Source organism: Haliaeetus leucocephalus, unplaced genomic scaffold (genome assembly GCF_000737465.1).
Source record: "Haliaeetus leucocephalus isolate CR32 unplaced genomic scaffold, Haliaeetus_leucocephalus-4.0 Scaffold261, whole genome shotgun sequence".
NCBI lineage: Eukaryota > Metazoa > Chordata > Aves > Accipitriformes > Accipitridae > Haliaeetus > Haliaeetus leucocephalus.
Window position 1 is genome coordinate 9,877 of NW_010972697.1, and position 24,788 is coordinate 34,664.

General features: G+C 45.6%; 2 protein-coding genes across 3 annotated transcripts in view; both read right to left on the reverse strand.

The window, feature by feature from the left end:
• The window catches only part of LOC104832616 (bromodomain-containing protein 4-like), an 8,524-nt gene extending 7,887 nt beyond the window's left edge, over window positions 1-637 (reverse strand). The window contains exon 1 of the mRNA XM_010568879.1: window positions 587-637. Coding sequence (XP_010567181.1) covers window positions 587-637 — 51 coding nt within the window. The remainder of the gene's footprint in view (window positions 1-586) is intronic.
• An 8,917-nt stretch (window positions 638-9,554) lies between these two features.
• Window positions 9,555-24,788, reverse strand: part of BRD4 (bromodomain containing 4) — a 39,521-nt gene continuing 24,287 nt past the window's right edge. Inside the window, exons 7-13 of one of the 2 annotated variants that reach the window (XM_010568864.1) lie at window positions 22,043-22,326; window positions 21,128-21,487; window positions 19,047-19,175; window positions 14,177-14,386; window positions 13,272-13,471; window positions 11,494-11,792; window positions 9,555-9,728 (exon numbers count right to left, since the gene is read on the reverse strand). In XM_010568864.1, coding sequence (XP_010567166.1) covers window positions 9,613-9,728; window positions 11,494-11,792; window positions 13,272-13,471; window positions 14,177-14,386; window positions 19,047-19,175; window positions 21,128-21,487; window positions 22,043-22,326 — 1,598 coding nt within the window. In that variant the 3' untranslated portion in view covers window positions 9,555-9,612. Of the gene's footprint in view, window positions 9,729-11,493; window positions 11,796-13,271; window positions 13,472-14,176; window positions 14,387-19,046; window positions 19,176-21,127; window positions 21,488-22,042; window positions 22,327-24,788 lie in introns of both variants that reach the window. The other variant, XM_010568863.1, reaches the window with a different exon arrangement.

Here is a 24,788-nt window from a genome sequence, read left to right on the forward strand (position 1 = left end):
GGTAACGGCTGCTGCGGTAAGGGCTGTGGTGGTGGAGGAGGTGGAGGGGGCTGTTGCGGTTGCGGCGGCGGAGGAGGCTGCGGTGGCGGTGGTTGCTGCTGCACCGGTTGATGGTGATGATGGTGATGCTAAGAGAGGAAAAAAAACCCACTGGTGAGCTACCAAAACACCTTCGCGGTCACTGAAACACCTTCCCGGTCATCAAAATGCCCCTGCCCCAGGCATGGAAACACCCTCCTGGTCACCTAAATGCCCTCCCGGTCACTGAAACACCTTTTCTGGTCACCTAAATGCCCTCCCGGTCACTGAAACACCTTTTCGGTCACCAAAATGTCCTCCCGGTCACCAAAACACCTCTCCAGTCACTGAAATGCCCTCCCAATGTCCTTTCAAGCATACCCCCAATTTCAGGCTGGCTTGGGACAGCTTCCAAGCAAAGCAAAAGCCTCTTTGCCTGAGCACAGGGAGGGCATCGACCCAACCGATCATGCTGGTGATGGTTCTGCCGGCATTCCTGGCGGTCCTGAACCTCCCCGGGGATTCAAGCCCAACTCAAGCAAGATGAGAAGGATGCTGCATCTCCTACCTTTTTCTGCTCTCGTCCTGAATGCCCTTTTTTCTTCAATTTCGGTGCCATTTCTGCCAAAAAAAAAAAAGGGGGAACAGAGCAAATGTTAGTACCCCAGCGGTGCCGCTCTACCCCATTGCCCCCGTAAAAACCCAACAGCACTGATTCAGTACCAACGACGGCAAAAGAGAAGGTTTTAGGCATCGATTGAGCTGGATTTCCCCACAGACCTCTTGCCCAGAGGCTTGGGGTTTTCACCACCATGCTGTCCCAAAAAGGAAGAGAGCATTGTAGCAAAAAGCAGAAGAAAATTAAGGTGAAGACCCCCAGTCTCCTTCCACTGGCGCCTTTGCGGTGCAGAAGGACCCAACAGCCAAGAAAAACCATTGCTCAACCAGACTCAGCTATTCCAGGAATGCTGCCTTGCTCCAAAGGGGGAGATAAGGAGCGAGAAACTTGGCAGGAGGAATAAAAAAAATAAGATATCAAATATCCCGGCTACACAAACAGCAATTTTCCATCCCCCCTTCCTTCTAAATCTGCAGAGGATTTGGGTTTGCCAGCTTCCCGCGGGATGATCTCTCACGCCTCCTCCCCTCCGGAGATATTTTTAAAGCATCGTCATCGAAAACAACTGGTTTGAGTTTGGGTCCAGGGCGACAATTTCCCAGGATTTCCTCCGCAAACCATGCCAAGAAACAGCGAATTAACAAAAAAACATTGTCCGAGATCGCTTATCCAGCCACACAAATCCCTCGGTGGTAGCATTTTTGCCTTTATTTGGCGCGGTGTTTGGATGCGCCCGGCAAAACACGATGGGTAAAACCCTCTCAGCAACGATTTTGGTGGGGTGGGGGGGAAGCTCCCAATCCCCGGGATTCATCTCTCAAATGGGATTTTCCCCTTAAATCCATCTAGAAATGAATTTTTTTAAAGTTCGCTTCTTCTTCATCTCTGTTTTTTTTAATTATAAGGCAGCACCAGTGACCGGTATCAGCACCGGAGCGTGCCCAGCTGCCTGGTGATGGGCTGCACCGGTCCGGTGGCACCCTTTTGCAGATTTTAAGGATGAAGCAGATAAAAAAGTAGGTTGTTTTTTTTTTTTTTTTAAAAAAACAACCAAAATTGGTTGGGAAGGGGAAGAGGTAAAATCTCAGCACTGGGCACTGCAAAACTACTCAGCTCCTATTAATCTGCCTGCAAATGTTTGGTTTTAAATATAAGCAGTATTTGGTTTCAAGGTAGAAAAGGCTTTTTGAGCCCGTGGTTGATGATTCCTGATGTTACAGCCCAGATCTGGCGGATCCGCGGATAATGGAAGAGCAGGATTAAAATGGCACCGGGGAGCCAGGGTGCTGGGAAGAGGAGAGGTGGGATTCCTTGGAGCATCATGATGCCGGGGTTGGGTGGTCACAGATTTGGATAGGCATCCATGGCTCAAGATGGGTGTCCATGGCTCTGAACGGGCATCCATGGATCCAAATGGACATCCGTGGCTCTGGATGGACATCCGCAGCTCTGGATGGGCATCCATGGATCCCGATGGATGCCAGGAGCAGACCCACCTTCCAGAAGACCAAGACCTGATGTCTTCTTTCATCAAGAGGGAAAGTGCTTTGGAGGACTTCACTGCTCATCCCACCGATGCCAGAGAAGAAGCAAGGACAGGAAGTGGAGACAAGTTTCTCCGGCAGATGCTCCCTACGGATAAAACATGTCCAGGCGCAGCTCTTGGGGAGTGGAAGCGACTTCATGGAGCCCCCCAGTTTCTGCCTCGTCCTATTTAATCAGGATAAAAGCACTCAGGGGATGGTAAAGAAAACCCAAATTCGGGAGAAACGTGCAGAGCGGAGGTGTCAGGTTGGAACAGAGGAGAAAAGCTGTGGACTAAGCCAGGATCAGGAGGGATTAAGCATCAGTTCCCCAAAAAAGCCCTGTGATAGGGTGGTCTCTTGGCTGAGCACATCCCTGCTCCAATTTTGGGTGGGAAGAGGAGCCGCTACGGTTTGACCGTGAGCATCAGCTGCTCCAAAAGCCACTTCTCCTGTGTTGCTCCTTCTGGGAAGATGGTTGCTCTCTTCTCCAACCATTTTCTGATGTGCCATGACCTAGCGGTTCTCCCAGGGGAGCTTTTTCAGGGTAGGCTTTGCCATCATTCCTGGTACAAGCTTAATATCGCCACAACGAACCCAGGCAAGACCTTGGAGCAGGATGGGTGAATCCTGCCACTTGAATCACCCAATCAACCAAAACTGTGGCTGAAAGCAGCCGCTGGTGAACGGATGCCTTGGGAGACCCTCCATGAAGATGAAGCCAACGGAGACCATGAGTGGCAAAGCCGTGACAGTCCCAGGGGATCACCCGGCAGCATCGGTGATTTCAGAGATGCAATGAGCTTGGCTAACCCAACTGAAGGATGAACCTTCTTCACCGCTGAAGACAGCTGTTGGGTTACAGTCAGTATTGTGTGGTTTGGCATCTCCCCAGGGAGCAAGAGCAGCGAGAAGAAGCCCTGTCCCATCTCTGACCCCGACGGTGTTTCACACTTGCCAGAGATGTCTTCACCAAGAAGACGAAGCCAATGGAGACCATGAGTGGCAAAGCCACGATGGTCCAAGGGGGATCACCCGGTGGCATTGGTGACTTCGGAGATGCCAACCCCACCAAAAGATAAAGCTTCTTCACCGTTGAAGATGGTTGTTGGGTTACAGTTGGTGTTGTGTGGTTCAACATCTCTACCAGCATCTCCCTAGGGAGCAAGAGCACTGAGAAGAAGCCCCATCCCATCTCTGACCCCGATGCTGTTTCACGCTGGCTGGTTAAAACTCATCTGCGGAGCTAAAAATCACCAGGATTAAAGAAAAAGGTAATTTCCATGATGTCATTTCAAGATGTTTGAAGAGCAGAAAGCTTAAATCAGTGCATGAGGCTCCGCTCCTGCCAGCGTGTCGGCAGCCACATGTATATATTTTATTTTTCCCTAAATCCTCATCTTTTACTCCCACCCAGTTTACCCAAAATAGCAAAACACTGACATACGGTTCACTATCATTATAATTTCCACAATTATTAGTTAAAATTCCATGATTATACAAAGAAAGTGCATTTTCCGTAGCAAGCCACTTTATTGATTTTATTATTTAAAATAAAATATCAAAGCTATACAATTTTTCTCCTTTTCTTGGGGGGAAAGAAGCTGGTGGTTACATGGCTGTGAAATCCCGAAGCATGCGGAGAGAATATAAAAATAAACAGATTTATATAAAGTATTTGTAGCAGATCAAGGTTAAGTGGAAAAAAAAATCTAAATAAAAGCGGTTATGGAAACAGTTTGTTTGTAGTTAAATTCATCCCGATTTCCCAAGTCTGGTGCATTCAGGAAAAAAAATAGATCTAGAATTACAAGTTTGCTAAATACATGCAGTTATACATTCCAATAAAATCATGATCCCACGTTAATTCCCCTTGTGTCTCCTGGGAAAATAACAAACTTATTTGGGGAAAATACTATAAATGCCTAAAGTGACTTGAGTTTAAAAAAAAAACAACAAACACTCAAAAAGCAAATTTTCACTATAATATTGGTTATAATCTTTTTGATGTAAATGGGAATCTCTATTAGGTTTTAGGACAGCAGGGCCACAATAGGGCTTCCTGGATTTGGCGGTGGATTTTTTTTTTAGTGGAAAATACTCATTTTAACTAATTCTGCTCTTGGAGATCACAGCTGTGGCTTCACCCACTCTGTGGACCCTGCGAAGCCCCACAAGATTTGGCACATATGTGACTGTGGTGCTGGTGGAAGAACAACCGGGTTGGCTGTTATTCTCCAAATCCCATTAAATACACCAAAATTTGCCTAATTTGACCCAAAAGCCGCTTGAGAGGGTGCTGGATACTGCCCCCAAGGAGGGGATGCTCAACCCGGAGCTGGTGCAGCAACTCCACCGCAGCAAAGATGCGTTGCCACTGGCAAACCGGGACCTGGCAGCGTCACCGCGGGATGCTGTACGGCACTTGGGAGTATTTTCAGTGAGACCCGTCCTTGAGCAAAGTGATCGGGAAGCGTTTCTAGGGTAAAACTGAAGGGATTTGGGTTTTTCTCGGCACTGTTATTGGCACAGAGGTGCTGCCTGTAGGCAGGGCTGCCACGTGATGCCTCGCTGCCTGTTGCCTGACTCCCTGCCTGCACGCCGCCCATCTGCCGATGATGCTCTGAGTTTCTTTTAAGTCAAGATTAACCAACACGGCTGTGGTTCCTGCCTGTACCCACCCTGTGGCACCTTGCTGTGGGCAAACATGACTAAACCGAGCCTAACAGATCCCTGTCCTCTCCCGCTGAGCGTAACAGGTGGCGATGAGCTGGGGGAAGACTCGTGTGAGGTCAAGGAGGGACTCTAAGTCCTTCCTATTGTACACTGCGGCCGAGAAACCGAGCCTGGGAACGGGGCAAAAAGAAGCAAATTATTTCCAAAGGCACAAATCTACTTGAAAAAATAAATGGTTGGGTTAAATCAATCCATCTCTCTCTTAAACTTGAAGGGAAAAGGATTGAGGATTAAAACTCACCAGAATAAACCAGCGCAGGGAGGACGTGGGGTGTAGCTCGGTGGCTGGGACTGAGCTTCACCAGCACCCACAGTTATGGGAACCTGCAGGTTAAACCTGGGTGCCTGTGATTTAAACCTAGGTATCCAGGATTTAAACCCAGGTACCTGCGGATTAAATCTTTAAATTAAACCCAGGCGCCTGCAAATTGGGTAACTTTGAATTAATCCAGGTAACTCTGAATTAATCCAGGTAACTCTGAATTAAACCTGGGTGCCTGTGGATTAAGCCCCGATACTTTTGAATTAAAACCAAGTACTTGTGAATTAAACCCAGGCACTTGAGATTTAAACCTGGGTACATGCAAATTCTGGGTACTCGCGAATTAAAACTCGGGTACCTGCAAATTAAACTTCAGTACTTTTGAATTAAACCCAGGTACCTCTGAATTTAACCAGGGTACCTCTGAATTACAACGTGGGCAGCTCTGAATTAAAACATGGGTACCTGCAATTTAAACTCAGGTGCCTCCAAATCAAACCCAGGTACTTTTGAATTAAAATCAGGTATCCGCTAATTAAATCCAAGTACTTGTGATTTAAACCCGGATACCTCTGAATTAAACTTGAGGGATCTTCAACTCTTGAGACGCCATGACATCCCAGCCCGCTATTAACCCACCCTTACGCTAACGCCTCTCCTCCTAAAGACAGGACTGATAACTCCTTAGCAGAAGCACTTAAAAGATTTGCTGAGAGCAGCCCTGCAACCCCATAAACGAGTTCTCCTACATTGCTGAGCCAGCTCTAGCCCCGACTTTTAATCCTTCATAAAAAAAACCAACCATGTAACTGCACTGCTGCAGCCTTGAGCAAGCTGCAAAGCCTTTTCCTTTACACAACTGCATAAAACACAAGGATAAATGCAATTTTCCTTTGGGAAATTTCAGAAGAAAAGCAAAATTAGCAACCACAAACTAACTGAGGCTCAGATTTAATTGCCAAAGTTTTAATTGCTACTATTAATTATTGCAGCTGCGGGACTTCTCCACCCGACTGGTCTTTTGGGGGTCCTGGGAAGCATCTCCCAAAATATTTGGGGGATAAAACAACCCAGCTCAGCTGAGCTGTGACGATGAACAGGCAGAGCCCATCCGGTTTGCTGTTAAGTAACCCAAAATTTGGTGCCTACCAAAAATAAGCCAGGTTTTAAGTTGCCCGAGCCCCAGGACGGCGGCACTTGCTGAACCTCAGTGAAATCACGGTCCAGCTCAAGTGCCGAAGCTTGAAGCCTGGAGAGGCAGCTCAGAGAGCTCATTCCTGGCCGCCTGCAAGCAAAAAATCCTACCTAGATGCTTCCAGGATGGAGTTTGGGGTCATTTGCATCCACTAACTGCTAATTACAACAAGTTAAACCGGAATAACCCTCTCGATCGGCACCTCTGGTTTCTCAGAGCTTAAGGCAAAGGCTCAGCCCCATCTCCTATGCTACAAAACCGGTATTATTATTCTTCTTCCTCCCTTTGAAGCCTCCCATTTTCAGAGTTTCAGCAGATTTTTGGTAAAACACTCCCGATTTAATAAAATAACATTTAATTGCCAGCTACAAGGAGGGATGGAGACGTCGCATATAAAATAAAAATAATTTAGATTTTAAGTTGTGGATTGCAAAAAGGCAAGGGGCAGCCTGTGGGAGCCACTGCCGAGCAGCAAACCTGCACTTTAAAGAGAATAAAATGGAGCTGCAATTAATTCTAGCTTACAATTTCATCGCATCTGCGTTTGCTTATATCCATTAGCACTGACTGCCTCTTTTTTTTACAATAAACCCAAGCAAATGCAAAAATCAAGGTAAAAAAATCCATGTTACCGACTTTTGCCACTGGTTTTAAAATCACAAATATCTACTGCACAAATTAATCCCACTGTACAGCGGCTCGGAGGGCAAATAAAAACTTCATTAACAAAAAATAAATTGTTAAGATGCCAAATCTTGCTAAAAATTGCAGGGCAAATTTTGAAGCTTACCGGCAAATTTTAGATCTAATTCTCTGCTTAAGCCAATGCAGGTGTTGGCACAATTATCCTCCCAGAAAAAAATAAATATGTGAGTATTTTACAACAGCAAAACTAACCTTCCCGTCCCACTCGGAGTCATTAAAATAACACCATCATAAACTAACAGGACAACATATGGTCAAAAATATGTCTTAAAATGTCTTAAAACATCTTAAGACATCTTAAAACCTCTTAAAATGTCTTAAAAGACAACTTGCAAGTGATTCAACAGTAACGTGGCAAATACCAGGATGGACAAGATCTACCGGATACTGGGCAAATCCCTGTGGTCAAGGGTTTTCATCATGTATTTTATCAGAAAGGGGAGGAAAAAATGGTTTAGGAGAGAGAAAACCCATCGGCATTGGAAATTAACTGAACAAATAAGATTAATTCTCTTAATTAACCTCCTACCCAAAGCGTTATGGCTTGGATTTGCCCTCCAATGGTGATTAACTCTGGCGTAGATCGAGGGTATCTGTGCCAGAGCTGTGTTGGTTAAGATTTTCCAAGCACTGGAGTGGGAGCCCAACCTGGACACCATCGGTCTACGTTGGCCAAACAAATCCCAAATACTTGCAGCCAGGATGGCAAACACCGGAGACGTTGGATTTGGGGAAAAGCAGTCAAAAAGAGGACAAAAGCATTTAAAAACTCAAACGCAAAAGCAACCCGCGCTCCTCCACATCCACCAAGCCATTGTTTGGGGAGAAATGCTCAAAAAAGAGCATTTTCCGCTCTATTGGAAGCTGGCTTTGCCAGAGTGAGAGCAGCACAGAGGACATTTTGGCACCTCTCTAGGTTTTAATTAGCCCTGCTCATTGAAACAAGGAGGGTTTGGCACCGGCGCACCCCGAAAATTCCAACCTTACGTCTCACATCCCCACTGCCACGCTCCGGAGGGATCCGAGATCATCCCTATAAATCATCACCCGAAATACAACCTGGTCAAGAATCCTGCTATCTGGTTGAGGATCTATCATCAGCTTGGGGTGGGGGAGAGAATTTTAAATAAAACGCAGTTTTGGGATTTGTAGCACATGGGTTCAGTGGGAAAATTTTATCGCATGGGTTCCATTTGGAAATGGGATGCCGGGATTAAGGCTCTGGATCTGGGATGAGTTGATGTTGGCCAAGATTAACGTGACATGGTAAGGTGGGTCGTGATAAACTGGTCGCTCTGGTTTATTTTGGTTGATGTGATCGTAAGTTTGGCAGAAATAAAGATGAACTGGATAAAAACTTGTTTAAGAGCATAAACAGCCGGTTTTGCTTTCCCCCATCAAGCCAGGGCAGAATTTAGCAGCAAATAATTTGATTTTCTGATTGCCAAGAGTCAACCCTAAACACTCCATCAAAACCTCTTCTGGAAAAAAAAAAAAAAAAAACCAAACCAAGCCCAATTTTATTAAAAATACATTAAAGTAGGTAAATATGTTCAAAGATAACAGACTCCGGACTTCTGCCAGACAAACACATCCCTAAAAAGTGGAGAATCGCTGGGAAGCATTGCCAGCGCTGGCTCAAAGGCGAGTCCAATCGATCCTGATTTATTTTGGGGGGTTTATTTATTTTTTTTTTAATTTCTGTTCCTTTTTTCGGTGCTGTTTGCCCTATGCACCCAACCCCACTATGAAAATAAATCCAGATTATTTTCTGCCACGTGCATCTCCTGATTTCCCAACCCACTGGAGATGCAAAAGTCTTACCGTTGACTTAAGTGCTGGGGTAAGCCCAGCTTAACCTCCGGAGTCCAAGCTGAGTTAGCCAGCTAGGAGGAAAAAACAGCTTTAAGTGACGGCACAAGCTTTGCTTCCCTAAAACCAAGGAGGGAACACTAACGAGGAAAGTGTAATAATTAAGAAGAATGTGAGAACAGCTTCATTTAAGCCTGAATGATGGTGGTATGAAGGAAAAGCAAAGAGTTACACAGAGCAAACACCGCTCTGGTGATTTAAAATTTAATTTTAAATCCTTTTTTCTCAATATCTGCCCAATGCCATAAAATAAAAACGCTTTTACATGTAAAACCCCATTTCCTCCGTCCTTCTCCATCCTCTGTGGCGCGAGCAGTGCTGGCGACAACATTTAAAAACCTCTCCTTTGAGGGAAAAATACAGCTTTTTTCTAAAAATACAAATCTAGGTCATTAACCAGACAAAGAGCTACCTTGGCGCATGCTGCTTTTTTGGATCCCGCGCTCACGTCAAAGTTCAGCAAGGAAAAGCTTATGAAAAATTATTGTGTTGGGCCAGAGACAACATCACTACCGCCAAGTTGTCCGTGTCAAGCCCAAAAACGAGCAACATGCGGCTGGGTATATTTGTTTTTTCATTATAAAGACAAAAAATAAAATAATTAAAAGACCGAGCCAGGAATGAAAACATATTTATTTATACAGAAACCAGGTCTAGGACTGAGTCGTTAAATAAGCTGCGTCTAACCTGTTTCTGAATCTTCGCTGTCGGAGGAGCTGGACTCGCTGGTGCTCTCAGACTCTGAGGAGGAGAACCCCTTCATTTTAGAGGAACCAGCAATTACATCCACTTTCTCCGCTGCAAGAAGACAACAGTACGACATCATTAAAGGCTAATTAACAACTCCGAGTCCTGCCTGCTGCTGCCTGCTCCTCCCATACTGACACCAGCAGCCACCCTGGGGGCCGTGCAAGACCTGGGGCATCTGGATATTCCTGCGGATGGGCTGAGCTGAGCTTTAATCCTGCACCTCTGCTTATTTCTATCGCTGATCTGCGCTAGCTGGGACGCAGCGGGGTCTCTGAGGTCTTTGGGGTGATGATTTTTTATGGGGTGGAGTGCGATGGGGGTGTCCCCCTCCATCACCATCCAAAGCGGGATGGGGACGTACTGATGGGAGCCAGCTGGGATTTAAGCCCATCCCAGCAGACGTCCGGCCGCATGACACACGCTTGCTTGCTCGAGCGAGGTCATTCTTAATCCTCCTAAACCCCTCTAGGGTAGAGAAGTCTGGTTTTACCCAGCCGCTTTAGGCTGGCCTAAGACCAGGGTTTTTTTCTCCTCCACCCTGCCTGTGCCCAGCCACAAGCCAGTGCTTAATCTTGCGTGATATGGGGTTGAAAACTTGCTTTTTTTTTTTAGCTGCCTCAACTTGTTGGTCTAAGGAGGTGGCAGGAGGCTGAGGCAATGGAAAAGTATAAAATTGCCTTTTTTTTTTAACAGCTTAAATGATAAGAAAAAGGTGGCTACTGCCTAGGAGTTGCTCAAGCTACCAGCGATGTTGAAGCCCTTTACTAAACCCCTAAACCAAAGGAAAAAAAAAAATTACATCTTTTGCTAGGGAATGGAAGGATAGAGAAAGCTTCTAGGATTTGGCCGAGTTTGTTTTTCACTTGGTTTTATCCCAGGAAGTAATCATTACCCCTTGGCCATGGGAAATCAAGAGATTCCCTTTAAATTCCCTTATTTCTCCCCCTGTCGCTGCCAGATCCCTTTTTGCTGTGGGCAATTTATGTAAAAAAGTATTTAGCTGGTCTTTGGCCATTAATAAAGATGTGTATTTATTATAGAAATATATATTTTAAAAATAAAAATGGGTATAAATATATATATACCTAAATGGAATTTATGGATATAACAAATGGATACGAAAATATATTTAAAATAGATTTAAAACAGATTAAAATAGATTTAAATGGATGAAAATATATTAAAGTGTATCAAAATATCCATTAAAAAATAAAAACCAGATCTATTAAAAAAGGGGAAAAACCCTCTTCAACCTCCAGAAGTGGAGGTGGGAGGCGCAGAGAATCCCTCAGCCCGAATCCTGCCAAGTTCCAGAGCAAACCCCCTGCATCTGACATCCGTCCAATACGCCAGCATCCCAAGGATGCCGAGGGGGGAGGAATTGGTTTTCCCCCACCTCGCCTCCGCTCCCTGCCCCAAAACAAATCTCTGCCACTCATCAGAAAGATCGTTAACAGGTTTAAGAAAAATAGTTTGCGTCAGATTGAAATGAACCACTTGCAGCTCTTTGTAAAGATACAAATTGGAATTAAAATATGGACATTTTGGGGTTAATATAGGAATTGGCGGCCTCCTATCAGCACCACCAAATTCCAGCCCCGCGGCAGGATTTTATACATGTATTGATGCGTCATTAGAGAAATGGTCAATTAAATGAAATTAAAAAAATAAAATAAAATCCTCTTTTTCACTAGACTAGGTTATCGAGCACCTAAATACCTGCACCCATCTTTTTTCCTGCCTGCCTCTGTCTTGAGCCTGGGAAAGCATCGTTGGAATAAGGAAAAAACCTGGTTTTGAGGCTAAAAGGTACCTTGAGGTTTCCTCTTCTTCCGTAAACACGACGTTACGTATCTCTCCAGCTCCCGTAAAGTGGATGGTTTTAACGTCTCAAAGTCAATCTCAATCTCATCAGGATTGGAGTTTTTGAGCGAGGGTTCTCTCGACTGGATGATATGGACAACTCGGCCCAGTTTCTCACCGGGGAGTTTATTAATGTCCAGGCTCAGCTGCCTCTTCTCCTCATAGGACATGGGTTTACACTTCTCCTCCTCCTCAGACTCGTAGGCTGGAGGGGGCTTGCTGTTCTTCACCGTCACAGGCTCCTTCTTACTACTTAAGAACAATTATAAAATGTTATTATAGAACAGACCAAAAAGCAGCCGCCTGGGTCTAACCTCTTAAATTTAACCACTAAATCACTCTATTTTTAGTATTTTTACTTTCCACCCTGGAAACAAGCATCTTTTTCATTTACGGCTTGAGCTTGAAGCTCAACCACGAGGCTGGGATGCACAAGGCTGAGCTCAAGCTGCTGTTGGACAAGAAAGCTGAGCTCAACCTGCTGTTAGACAAGAAAGCTGAGCTTAACTTGCTCTTGGACAAGACGACTGAGCTCAACCCGCCGTTAGACAAGAAGGCTGAGCTCAGCCTACTGTTACGACACCCAAGGCTGAGCTCAACTTGATGTTAGACAAGAAAGCTGAACTCAACCTGCTGTTAAGACACCCAAGGCTGAGCTACCCATCCCAGTGCTCGCTCTCCCAAAGAGATGAGCAGTTCCATGAGATAATTCAGAAAAGCAGGAGCAGCTCCGGAGGGGAATTCCTTACATCCTCACTTGGATGGACCAAGGCTCAACTGATGCTGCTCATTTCTCACCAGGAAAGGCAAGAGGTTGGGGTGTTTCAGAGCTTGACACCCCCCAGAGAAGTAAAACCCAGCATCCGTAAAAAACATATGTTCATAAGAAGGGGAAAGAAACAGCTATGGGGACTCCTAGACATCACCGTCAGGGTTATCCACACTTCAGGCACTTCAGAACTGATGGAGGTAGATTTGTAGACATTTATCCTACCATTCACAGCGGATGCAGTGCTAAGGCAGTTAATAAATGACATCTGGGTAGAAAATTACCCCAGAATTGGTAAAGGATGAGGTTAATGGTGTCACAGACGGTCCATTTCCCTAAAATAATCCGCTGCCGTGCCCACTGGGGTTTATCCAAAGTCTGAACACACTAAACGTTGTGGTGAAGCCTGGGGACAGAGACAAGCTCCAAGATCTTGCTCGTTATTTCCTTCTTTCTTAATTTCATCTCATTACATCTAAATATGCCAAACAACTCCCTTTTTGCCTCGGGTTAAATACCAAGATCCTGCCTCCCCTTTGAGCCAGCAGCTGACAAGCGGTAGAGACTTGGCTCTCAGCATCTTACCTCTTCATTTAAAACCTACAGCTTTCAAAAAAAAAAGGAGAGGGAGGAAAAATTAGAGGATTCAAAGATTTGAGATCCAACAGAGCGACTCCACATGATTTTTTTCTTTTTCCTCTCTGCCGTACTTGGCATGCTCACAGCAGCCATGCGGAAAAGCATCAGCCCCCAAAAATGAAGCTAAACTCATGGTTGGGACTTGACCTTGAGCAACGCCTCCGGAGGTGAGGGGCTTGCTGCGAGTCAGCCCTACCAAAGGTGCTACTCGTCAAGAATCCTGTGTATAATTAAGGTAATTAGCAAAGGGGAAATAAAAATATATAAGTGCTGCGCGGTAAAACAGAAGCATTAGGTGACGGAAGAGGGACAGGGCTGACCTGGAGGTACTGCTGTTGCTGTTGCTTTTCTTGGCCTTCTTGGGTGGCGGTTCCTTGGCTTTGCTTTTCTTGGTGTCTTCCAGCTCTTCCTTCTTTTTGTGCTTCTCTTTCTTCTTCTCCTTCTTGTCTTTCTCTTTTTTCTTTGGTTTGTTCTGCTGTGGCTGGGACAGGGCTGCAAGCTGTTCATGCACTGCTTTAAGCTGAGAGGCAGACACATACAAAGATCAAGATACTTTTGCCCAGCACCTCCTCCTTTTCCATATTAATTAGCTTTTTTCTCTACTGCCTAACGCTTTCTTATCTTTTAGTATTAATTAAGTCGGTTCTTCCAGCTTTTCATCACACTCTGATTTCTGTATATTGAGGTGTTGACCACTGCAAGAGGAAGGAGACAACCTCTTTATGGGTATTTCTCCCCACTAAGGCAGAAGAGGGCTGCTTGCTTCATCAGCACTAGTGATGCTTTAATTACCAGCGCTAACAATGCCACGAACAGGGAAGATGCGGGAGATAAAGCTACAGGTTGGAACACTGCTTGTTATCTCATGGGCTTCCCCCACGCTGGGTAAATACTTGCTCCAGCCCACGAGTTCAGGCAGCCCTGGGGTATCCTGCCTGCTCAAGAGCATCCTGCCTGCTCCGAAGACACCACCTGAGCGCAGGCAGCAAATTCCTGCCGTTGGGGACCATCCTGAGCATCCTAACAGCAACTGGAAGGACCATCCTGAAAAGCACCGATTCCTTCATTTATCACTTTAAAACTAACAATTTTGGAGCGCTTTGCAGCTGATGGCCACTACTGTACAACTAGAAAGTCCACGGCTTTAAGCAATGTCCCCGAGGCCCCCAAGTTCAAGAAGAAGGACACGTTGGACACCCCCAATCCATCACGATAGATGTGGTACCTGTTCCTGGAGCTCCGCTAACCGCTGAGCTCGCTCTTCCTCGGAATCATCCGATGAGCTGTCGCTGTCGGAGGAACTATCACTGCTGCTATCGCTAGATGAAGGGGGAGCCACCTTGGTGGGAGGTGGCACCACCACGGGAGAAGAAGCTGGAATCACAGGTTCTTCTGGTTCATCCGGCATTTTGGCAAAGCGCATTTCGAACACATCCTGCAAATACAGGGAAAAATAACATAAGGTTTGGCAAAGCGGGACACTACAAGCGTGGTTGTGATCTCCAGGGTGTTCCCTACAGATTTGTGGTATCTACCCAAGCAATCAACACACCGTGTGTCGCAGAGAAGATAATCTTCTGAAAGCTCCAAGTCCACTTGGAATTTTGACCGTCTCCAAGATGGTTTGGGAGGAAAAAGTTTACCAGCAAGAAGGGCAAGACTAATTTAAAAACCCGCATCATCCAGGTTCTTGAGAACATCTACATCTTCTCCTGCAATGGATTCGCAGAGAGCTCAAGGCAGGAATTGCGGCCACAGCTCTGCAGCCGCAATCCCCTCTCCTCTTCAGCCTGCCTGGATTTTCCCAACCCACGTCCCAAGAAAACCACCTTGATTCAACCCAAACACTTGCGCAAAGATGCTTCCCATTATCCTCAAGAGCAATGGGTGCGAAGCCAGTTTAATTCCAGTTATCCCAATGATGTGAAAGTCCTTTTTTCTCCTAAAGCCCGATATGAAAATCCATTTTCATTTAAACCTAAGACAAGGCAGATAAGGTGGGACAGCCTGGTTGTATTTAAACCTGGTTGTATTTCTCAGTGCCTGCTGAATTTATTTGAAGGAAGGGTTTTGAACATGCTTTTTTAGTTTCCCTGAAGAGGAACGAGTGCCTCTTGCATCCAAAAAGAGATTTTTTTTTCCCCGAGGTGCCACCTTGTGAAGGGCAAAGCACTTGCAGACAAAAATGCCATTTTTTTGCACTTCCTACAAGACAAGGGAGACCTGAAACCTGGCTCAATTCACCCCTTTTTAGGTCTTTAGAAGTCAGGCACTTATTTCTGAGCTTAGCAACTCGCCCCAGGCTCCTTTTAGAGCCTGTAAGGAGAAGGGCAACTCCCACAAGATGACTCAGGCGATGGTGGGAAGGACAGCCTGAAGGTGGCACAAGTGTCAGCGTCCACCTCTTCAGTACCGAGTCATAAAAAAATAAAAGATAATTTCTCCTCCTGCCTGAAGGTTTGACTTTCAGTCTACAGTTACTATTTATTTTTCCTATTTTCCATGTCCTGGGCGTGCGGCTGAGACCACAAACCCACCAGACAAGGTCTGTGCCTTATTTCTAAAACTCTACAGACTGTAAACAGTAACTGTGTGCATGTTCATATGGATTTATACAACTTATCCAAAATTCTTCAGCAAGTCAAACACCCCGTGATATCAAATCACACTGATTTAACTCATCGCTTGAGCATGGGAGCGGTATTCTCATGCATGAAGGCTTCCAGTTCTTCTAGCTCAGGCTCATCCTTGTGATTTTAAGGACCTGTTGGGCTCTCCCCTACCTCAGCATACATTATTTTTTCCACCCTCCTTCTTAAATGTGAGCAGGCGGAGTGCTGCTGGACTGCATTTCTCCATTCTCAGCCTCCTCGTGCCTTTATTCAGGGCTTTTTTCAGCAGTGACAGCTTTTCCAGATGCTGTAGATGTTGCTTTGCTGCTTCCATCTGCTGGCAGAAATGCCACTGACTTCCATTTACGTGCTCAGGCTCAAATTTCAGGGGAAGGAGCAAAAAAACGCTGGAGGAAAATGAGAGATTTCCAAGCTCCTCCAGCAACGGCATCGCTTGTGGGATGATGGAGGCACACACATATATTTGTCACTGAATCACTGCACTTAATGGGTGTTTACAACCTAATTATTGTTTTCCATGAACCAGAAAGTCCAGTCCTTGATTATCACCAGCAGGCAATGCCACACCACTGCATACAATGAATTTTTAAATTCTCTAGGGTCAGAAATAAAACCTTCCTATTTTTTTATACCTATCTAGTCTTCTAATTAACAGGAAGGCTAATTTAAAGTTATTTTGTGTGAAGTTAAAAAGCAATCTATCAACTCTGAAGCATCTGGGTTATGAAAAACCAGCAGTGTCTGAAGGTTCCCTAGCAATGCACGCAGGAAAGCATGGAAGAGAAAACCCCATGAGTAGATAACAAGCTAATTAATGCCTTTTTAATCAAGGGATTCTTACTGCTACTGTTTTGTACATCACCAGTACCACTGACCCATCCTCGCTTGGACAAACATAAATCATAAACCTCTTCTGTGAGCTGGTGTTAACCCTGAAAATCCAAGAAATCATTTACTGATGATGAAATGGTAACAAAAAGCAGAAAAACGAGTTATTTCAGCAGTTGATGTTTCCAGGACGGAGGGGTAACGCAGAAGGCAGCGACCGGGGTGGTCTATTAAGCAAGACGCCGTGTATATTGTTTATGGGAGCTCAAGTCCAAACTTGAATCCTCAGCCTTGTTTGCAAACCTCAGCAGCACTCCAGAAACCTCCTTTTAAAAATTTTATTTCTGAAATCAGTTTTCTGGGCACAGGAAAAGCAAATGGAGAGGCTCCACCTTGGTCTCAACCAGGTGGGGGGCGGGATCCAACTGGTATTTTGGTACCCACCTCCATCGCATCGCTGCTAAGGGGCTGCTCTGAAATTTAATGACCATTTTCTGGGGACTATTACATTCAAAAAGCACTTTTATATTACGTCAGAAATAAAGTTTCCCGAGTGGTTGCTCTGTGCAGGGACGTGTTCCCGAGCTTGTCCATGGGACTGATGCGGGTGAAATCCTGATTTTATACAGCCCTTGGTCCAGACGGCGTCACCTGGCAATGCTGGTCGCTGAGGATTTTCCCCCATAAAAAGGGGTGAAAGAAAAGAAAAAATCACAAGTTTCCATGAAACTCTTCAGTGCTCAGCAGCCTGCAACAAGAGTGACCAGAATTTCAGATTGGATATCACCCTTTCATTCTGGTGTTGGCTGGAAAATGCTCCAAGACATCAGTTAAAGAGGCTGCGAAGTTCTTCATTAGACCAAAACAAGAAAAGCAGCCAGAGGGTGAGCATCGTGTTTTCCAGGCATCTGATTACCACGAAATCCAGAAAAAGACATAAGATGATGAATTCTACTGAATTCATGCTAAAAGCAAGCTGAAACACACATTTACTCAGCATGTACTCATCTCAAATTAAACCGGCCCAAACCTGAGCTGTATTTTTCCAAAAGCATCACAAAAAAATAAATGTGTCTAAAAACTGAGAACACACATGCTGGCTTTGCTGCCGCTTCGTTTTCTTGACCCTTTTGTCGCAGCTTCACATCTGGATCGAAGCAAAACAGCCAGCAGCTTTTTCACGAGCCGATACTTTCATCGAGTGAATTTCCTTCAACGTTAGCGGAGGGGGAAGCTGCATCACATGGAGGTTTTTACATGAGGTTTCCAGTTAGGAAAACCCAGCAAAGCTATTAATATCCAGTTTCACCTTTTTTGGGGGTTGTATCTCGAATCAAACATCCTGCAACCTAATAGTTTTCCCCCCAATTTAATAGCTTTTCCCCCAACCTAGTAGTTTTTCCCCATCTCTCCAGTGCTTTCTGGTGTAACTCAGATCCCTTCTCGACCTGTTTTCTGAAGGTTAAAGCAAACCACGCTGCTTTTCTTCTCCTTTCACACAGTGAGAGCTCCACCGCTGCGTCATTCCACACCGCTGGAGTTGCACTTTTCTATGCTAATAAAACCTCTTCCCTTACGGATTTGGTTCCCGTGTCCTCACACACGTCTCGCGTCCTGCCAAGCCCAACCTGCATCCACTCTTTGCCATGGTCGAGGCATCTTTCCAGTGTCCAGCACGCAGCTCCACACGTTATTTTGGAATTTCACAGAAACTCCCGGCCGCTCCGTTGGTATCAAATGTGACACATTGAAGTTATTAAGGAGGGACCGAATGATGTACAGCAGGAGACCTTATTTCTTTAGAAGACAACAACTGTGCCCACGATCCTCCCAAGGCAAAAAAAAAAGGAGAAATCAGCATTTAAGGGAACGAACTGCCTGAAATCACAGATATGGGGGATGCCTGAATGTTTTTAATGATAGGTGTTGAAATGCTTGGGTCAAAAAATCCAATGTAGGAGCTCTTTGTCCCCTTGCAGTGGTCCTCTGCGGCTGCTGCAACCTTCTTCAGCACCGAAAGGAACTTGGTCTTTTCCAGATCTGCTCGGAGCAAAGTGCTTTTCCCTGCTTCAGCCAGGCGACCCCATGTAGCAGCTCTGATTCACCAAGAAACGAGGGAATCAAGACAACTTTTTGGAGTATCAGAGTGCATGCATTAAGCTAAGCACTTCACTCGAGACTTGGAGCTTCTTTAGTAGCTAATTCGTTCATTACAAACCTTTCAGAACGAGTGGAGAGCAGAAAACTTCACCGTAAGAATGAAGGAAGAGGTAACTAAAGCAGCACAACACAGCAGGTACTGTCGCTTATTTTCCCTCCAAGTGTTTTGAGAAGTAAAGTGACATTTTGGAGCCACACTTTTCCTTCCTACTCTTGTATCAAAAAGCTAAGAGGACACAAAGAAGATGCTATTAAACAAAATAAGAGTTTAAAGGAGCAAATTGGGCTGAGTCAGCCCGCTCCTTGTATCACTTGCGCAGCAAAAAGTATAATTTTTTTAACCATTATCCACCACGCTGGCATTTTTTTAATGTCATTTCAAGACTACGTGGCCCTTCACGGTGGAAAATAAATCAAGAGAGATGCCGGTGTTCATCAGAAACCGAAGCAGGCTGCAACAACGCACATCCTTACCTGCAGCTTCCGTGCCATGGCCACCACCTCGTGATCAGCGGGGTTGTATTTATAGCAATTGGAGAACATCAATCGTACGTCCGCCGCAAATTCCTGAGCATCTCGGTATTCCCGGTTCTCCAGTTTAGACTAGAAAGGAGAGGAGAGGAAAAAAACCCAACAAAAGTCACTATTAACAGTGCAAATACATCAAATCGATTGATTCATTAAGTACAGCTCTGTGGCACCCACAGATTTTGCACACCCATTTTCCTCCTACACTGGAATGACTAATTGTGGTCAAAAGAACGACTAATTTTGGTCAAACGAAGGATTGTGGATGGTTTATAAAAAAATAAGAGCTGACTACGGGCATCCTCAATGATGTTCAAAAGAGGATTACCTACTTTCTAAGCCACCTTCTCACTGTCTGTGTGGTTGATAGCAGCTAGGCGTTTTGGATGAAGAACAGAACGGGGATGCTTCAACACCGATGAAGAGCAGTGTTGAAGGCCAGGAGTACGAACCCTGGCTCTACCTGACTTAACCAAGAAGGGCTAAACCTCCATGACTGTGTGTTGGCAGAAGAATACGGTGAGCTTTGCTCAGATCGTTCCCCTAGAAGGAAGATCTCAAGAGTTGCCTTAACGGTGTAGCCTGGTTGGAGGGACAGAGGACACCAGGATGGTCCTTCACCCAACGATGGAAGAAGATGACAGGCTTTGTTGATGCAGGGGCCAGGTTTTAGCCATCCTGCCTGCTTTCAACCATCCACCCTTCCTCCAGGAACCAAGCTGGTGTCTCTAGAGCTTGGAGCTCCACCCTAGGAAAGCACAGACCTGCTCTACGGCTACCTGCTCCTGTCCCAAGCCTATGTGCAGCTGGGAGGACTGATACGGGTGGAGACAGCCTTGAGATGACCCCTCATCCTTCCAAATGCCGCGTCCAGCTGTGGCAACGCCAGCTGAGCCAAGAGAAGTTTCATGCCTCCTTCTCCCTCCCTGGGAAAGCGGGGTTGAGTTGGACAACTGGAAGACGGAGAACATTCAACAGCTGTCCTGGCAACTTCCGCCAAGGGTGACCTCAGACTCACAGCCCTGCCAGACAGTTGGGCAGCAAGATGTACAGGCAGCAACGGATGTGCAAGACCTAACGCTCGCCACCGGCCAGTCCGGAGGAGAAAGCCAAGAATTTAATTTGGCATCCTCAAGGTTTGGCCGACCAAGATCCTACAGGTCTGAAACGCCATGACAAAGGAAGAGCCATGATCCTCGCTGGCTTCGGCCCTGGTGTAACCTTGGCAAGGAGTGAGCTGTGGGAAGGAAAAACTCACTCCTTTGGTTTTAAAACACAGGCCCAAACTGGGCAAAGCAGGAGTCAGAGCTAAACTTAAACTGCTTGCACACAAATTCATCCTGTAGCTAAAAAGTTTGAGATGTCTAAATAATGAATTAAGGTTTGGGAACTAAAAACTTAAAAGACTTCTACATACAGAATTAAGGTTTCATAGCTAAAGTTAGACTTCTAAATCATGAATTAACACTTCAAAGGGAAACATGGATGACTCTGCAGTCACTTAAAATTAAATAACTCCAATAATGAATTAAAGTTTCAAGGGGAAGCATGGATGAATTTGCAGTCGCTCTTTAAAATGAAGCAATTTTAAGCTAGAGTGAACTACCTGTGCTTAACAGAAGACCGATTTAGACAGACAACTTCAGAAAGACAGGCCTTTATTTTAAAAAAAAATGAAAATGGGGTTGGTTTATATCAAATCCCCTTATTCCTGTGATTTATGCTCTCTGAGGCCATCTCCTGGGCTAAATAAAAAAGGGTAGATTTATACAGTAATGGAAATTTTCTATAAAAAACTCGTGTGAGCGTTTCTAAGAGCCCTTCTGGAAGGATGCCAACTTGTTTGTTTTTTCCCAAATGTCAGGATAACAGCAAGAGGAGAAGAAGAGAGACCGAATGTACCAGAAACCTACGGCCAAAATAAATCTGGCAGACATCTGAATACGCCTGGTGCGCACGCGCAGGGAGAAAATGATCTTTTTTTCTGCTCCGACCCCGACCTCCCCCTCCTATAAACCTGAGCTTACTTTGATTGTGCTCAGATCCATGGGATGTTTAATGATATCGCAATAATCGTGCAGTCCCAGTGCTTCCACATCCACAGGTTTGTAGAAGGGCCAGGCATAGGCAGCGTGTTTCTTGGCGAACATCTCTTTGATGATCCCACTGCAGTATTTTAACTGCTCGGATATTTTGCTACTCTTTTCTACCACGTGTTGTTGAGAGTCTGGAACGTCCTTCTTTGGAGGCTTGACCGGGCGGCTGCTTTCCCGGCGTGGACCCAGCTTGGTGGACTTGGGTTCGGCGGGCAGCGATGACGATTCATGAATTGGGTCGATGGTTGTTGGTGTCGTGGTGTCTGCTTTCCTCTTCACCCCTTTTTTTGTCTATAACCGAGCAAATAAAGCAATATTACTTTTGGCACCATACTTTTGGCTTCAACTGAGTTGTGTTTCTTGTAGCGTTCACTTGGATTCGCCATCGCTAGTCACTCAAGCCTCATGGCAACGCTACGAGAAGAACATTGGAAGCCGTTCCAAAAATATTGAGATAATGTTGGTCTGTACCGAGTTCTACAGAAAAACATATAGATTATCCCTGTTGTACGAGCAAAGGTCAAGGGCGTGAGTCACTTCAGCAAGTCAAGATTTTCTTCCTGAGTCATATAAAGCTTAAGGAAGGAAGGTTTTAAGAGGATGAATGGGGTTTCCACGCAAACCCAGGTGGAATTTGTCACATCTAACCTTAACTTGTGTCAGAGAGGGTCACCCTAGGCTCCTCACGTTTCTCAAAACATGAATGTTTTGACCGAACTGCAGCCATTTGCCTTCAAATGCGACTCCAGCCACAAAGCAAAGGGCGACCACTTGACCGACCGTGGTGTTTCAACGCCTTGAAGATAATCTAAGCCATTGTGTTATGATATTTAAGGAATTACTCACCTTCACGGGCTGGGCGGGTGTTGGGATAACAGGAGGGTGAGTCTGGATGGGCTGGGGAGCCGGAGCTGGCGGTGCGGGGGCCTGGGGAGCAGGCGGAGGAGGCGCAGGAGGTTGAGGAGGCACCATCGTCATTACTGGGGTCTGGACGATGAGGTCGGGGGTGACGGAAGGAAAGGAATGAGTCGTCTGCGCAGACTGGAGGTTTTGCTGCGGCGCCTGTGTCTGCGCCGGGGACGATGCTTGGGTTGCGTTTGGTACTGTGGATGATCCTGGTTTGGATGTCACTGCCAAGAGAAAAGAAAGAAAGGGTTGCTTCTCCCTTCAAACTTAGTTGTTTTAACGGGAAAACAATTAATGTTTCGTAATACCACCATTTAAAGCACATTCCTCATTAGACAATTAATATCTTGCAGTTCCTGTTCTTGAGCAACCAGTCAGGGACAAACACTCGCCACATTTTCCTTCACGAGGATTATTTTTATGACTCGCTAGGTGAAATAGTGAAGCAGCTCAGGACCTTACTGTGCCAAAACCCCTCCAGAAAAAGACCAAGATCAGGCAAAAGGCATCCTCCTCTCTTCCCCTTCCCTTCCCACAAGATTTCTTGCAGGCAGGGCAAGGAGTCAAGCACATCTTTTCCTGCCTACCCTTTTTTCCTAGGCAATGGTTCTTGACTATCAGTATTTTGGAGCCAAAACTGGGCAGCTCTTCCTTCAGGAGCAATTTTGTGCTCTATTATCAAGGTGAGTTTAATTCCTGGAGACTTAAATCCTTGCAGCTGATACTATCCAGGGGAAATCTCTCCCAACGGCTGGAGAGCAAGGTCCTCGTTAGAGGATTTCAAACACAGAGCAACCCTAAAGGTTGGGACACGAGATTGGAAACGTCAGCGCTGTCCTTGGACCTTCTAGCGTCGCTGGACAAGTCACCTCCCTGCTGAAGCTGCTGCTTTGTGGGGCAAAGCTCTGATCAAGCTTCCGAACTTTCCGCCGTGATGAAACACCCTCCAAAGGGGAATGCTGCAAAGCTCAGATGATGCCGGGACACACCACAAGGCTTCCAGCAGACCTTCAAGATGGAGGTATGAGCAAAGTGGGATCAACCCCAAAGTCCAGAGAAGGTTTGTGATCAGCAGTTATTACAGGAGCACCTTCTGTCAGATATCAAATGCACCTCATTAGCAATAATCGGATTTATATCTTCAGCAAGGAGACAGCTTGGTACCTTTTAAAACATGGCGACTATCCTTTATGCTCACCCTGAGCAGAGAGAAATTCTACCACTCAATCTGTACCTGTGCTCACCTCCCAGGCTGCAGACTGGAGTCTGGCTGCTCTTTCACCGCTCTCTCAACAAGGAGACTCTCCCGAGCGTGACACGTTAGCTGTGTGTCCTGCCCTGCCAGCTATCCAACACCTCTTCCAAGAATCACTCCCCAAAATTAACTAATTACAGAAGAAATGCAGCCAGATTTGTTTCCAGTCAGTCCCCAGGAGCTGCAATTATTGCAATCCCACTAGAAGAACGTTGCATGTTAACAGATGCTCAACTATGACCGCTAGCGAGCTTATTTCTACTAAAGCCAAAACAGGAACCTATTCAGAGAATAAAATTGGGGAGTTTTCATCCCGTTCTCCTTGCAAAATGACAGCGGAGTCCTGATGTCTCCAAATAAGGTGGGGACTTGCAGCCAGAGGGATCCTGGGGTCCTGCTGGGATCCCTGGGTCCTGCTGGGATCCTGTGGCTCCTGCTGGGACCATGAACCAGCTCTGCATTGCGTAGGCAAAGCCAATATATTTCACCTCCCACATTACACAGGAGCTTGAGATTTCTATTAGAAACCTGGGGGGGGGGGCGGGTTGTAGCAAAGCTTTCCAGCCAGCATCACACCTGGTTTTTAATAATTTAACCCCAAATCAGTTATTATACACTGAATTATTTACTGCGCAATATGATTTAACAGGAGGCGTAGCAGACTAGAGCAAAATGATCTTGCAGGTCGCCAAATAGATATTCTAGATAGCAAATATATAGTTATTACATTATCATATTATTCTATTATTCTATACAGTAAATCACAACGTAGAAGCACCAGGTGTGGGATGCCCCAGACTACATACGGGCCATACAGGCTTTCCAGATGAACCTACGGCTCTCTTTGGAGAGCTGGTCAATACTATAGGTGAAGAGCTGGAAGGTGATGAGCTCAGGTGGGGACCTACACATTATATATGCTACAGGATCGCGGTAGAGGAAAGGAGACCCAAGTTTGTAAGCGCCTCTCTATGCCGTGTAGGTAAAAAGATCTTCTCTACTGGTGATTTCATCACTTCTCCTTCAAAGAGATGCTGAGAAAGGTGATGGCCAATAATTTTCTAACCAAGGAGAGCTTCTCCCTGCACACAGTAATGGAATATCAGGGACAGTGCCTAAAAAAAATAACAAAAAAAATCTCAGCTACAAGAAATCATGACTTGGTCACGCACAGGACAGAAGCATCAATTGGGTTTGTTGGTGCTTCAAAACCTGGATTTCACGAAGCCAAAAGGACTCAATGACACGGAGAGAAGGAGAACTATAGTCATGCAAGAAAAACATGCGTGGACACGCGCACAGTCCTGTAACAGAGAGAGACACGGACGGTAAAAAATTGCCAAGGGAAGGGAAAAGAAAATAAAGCCAAAATAATTAAAGCAGTTTGAAATGTTCAGCTTTACGACCCTTTTTTTGTTTCTCGGTGTTTTA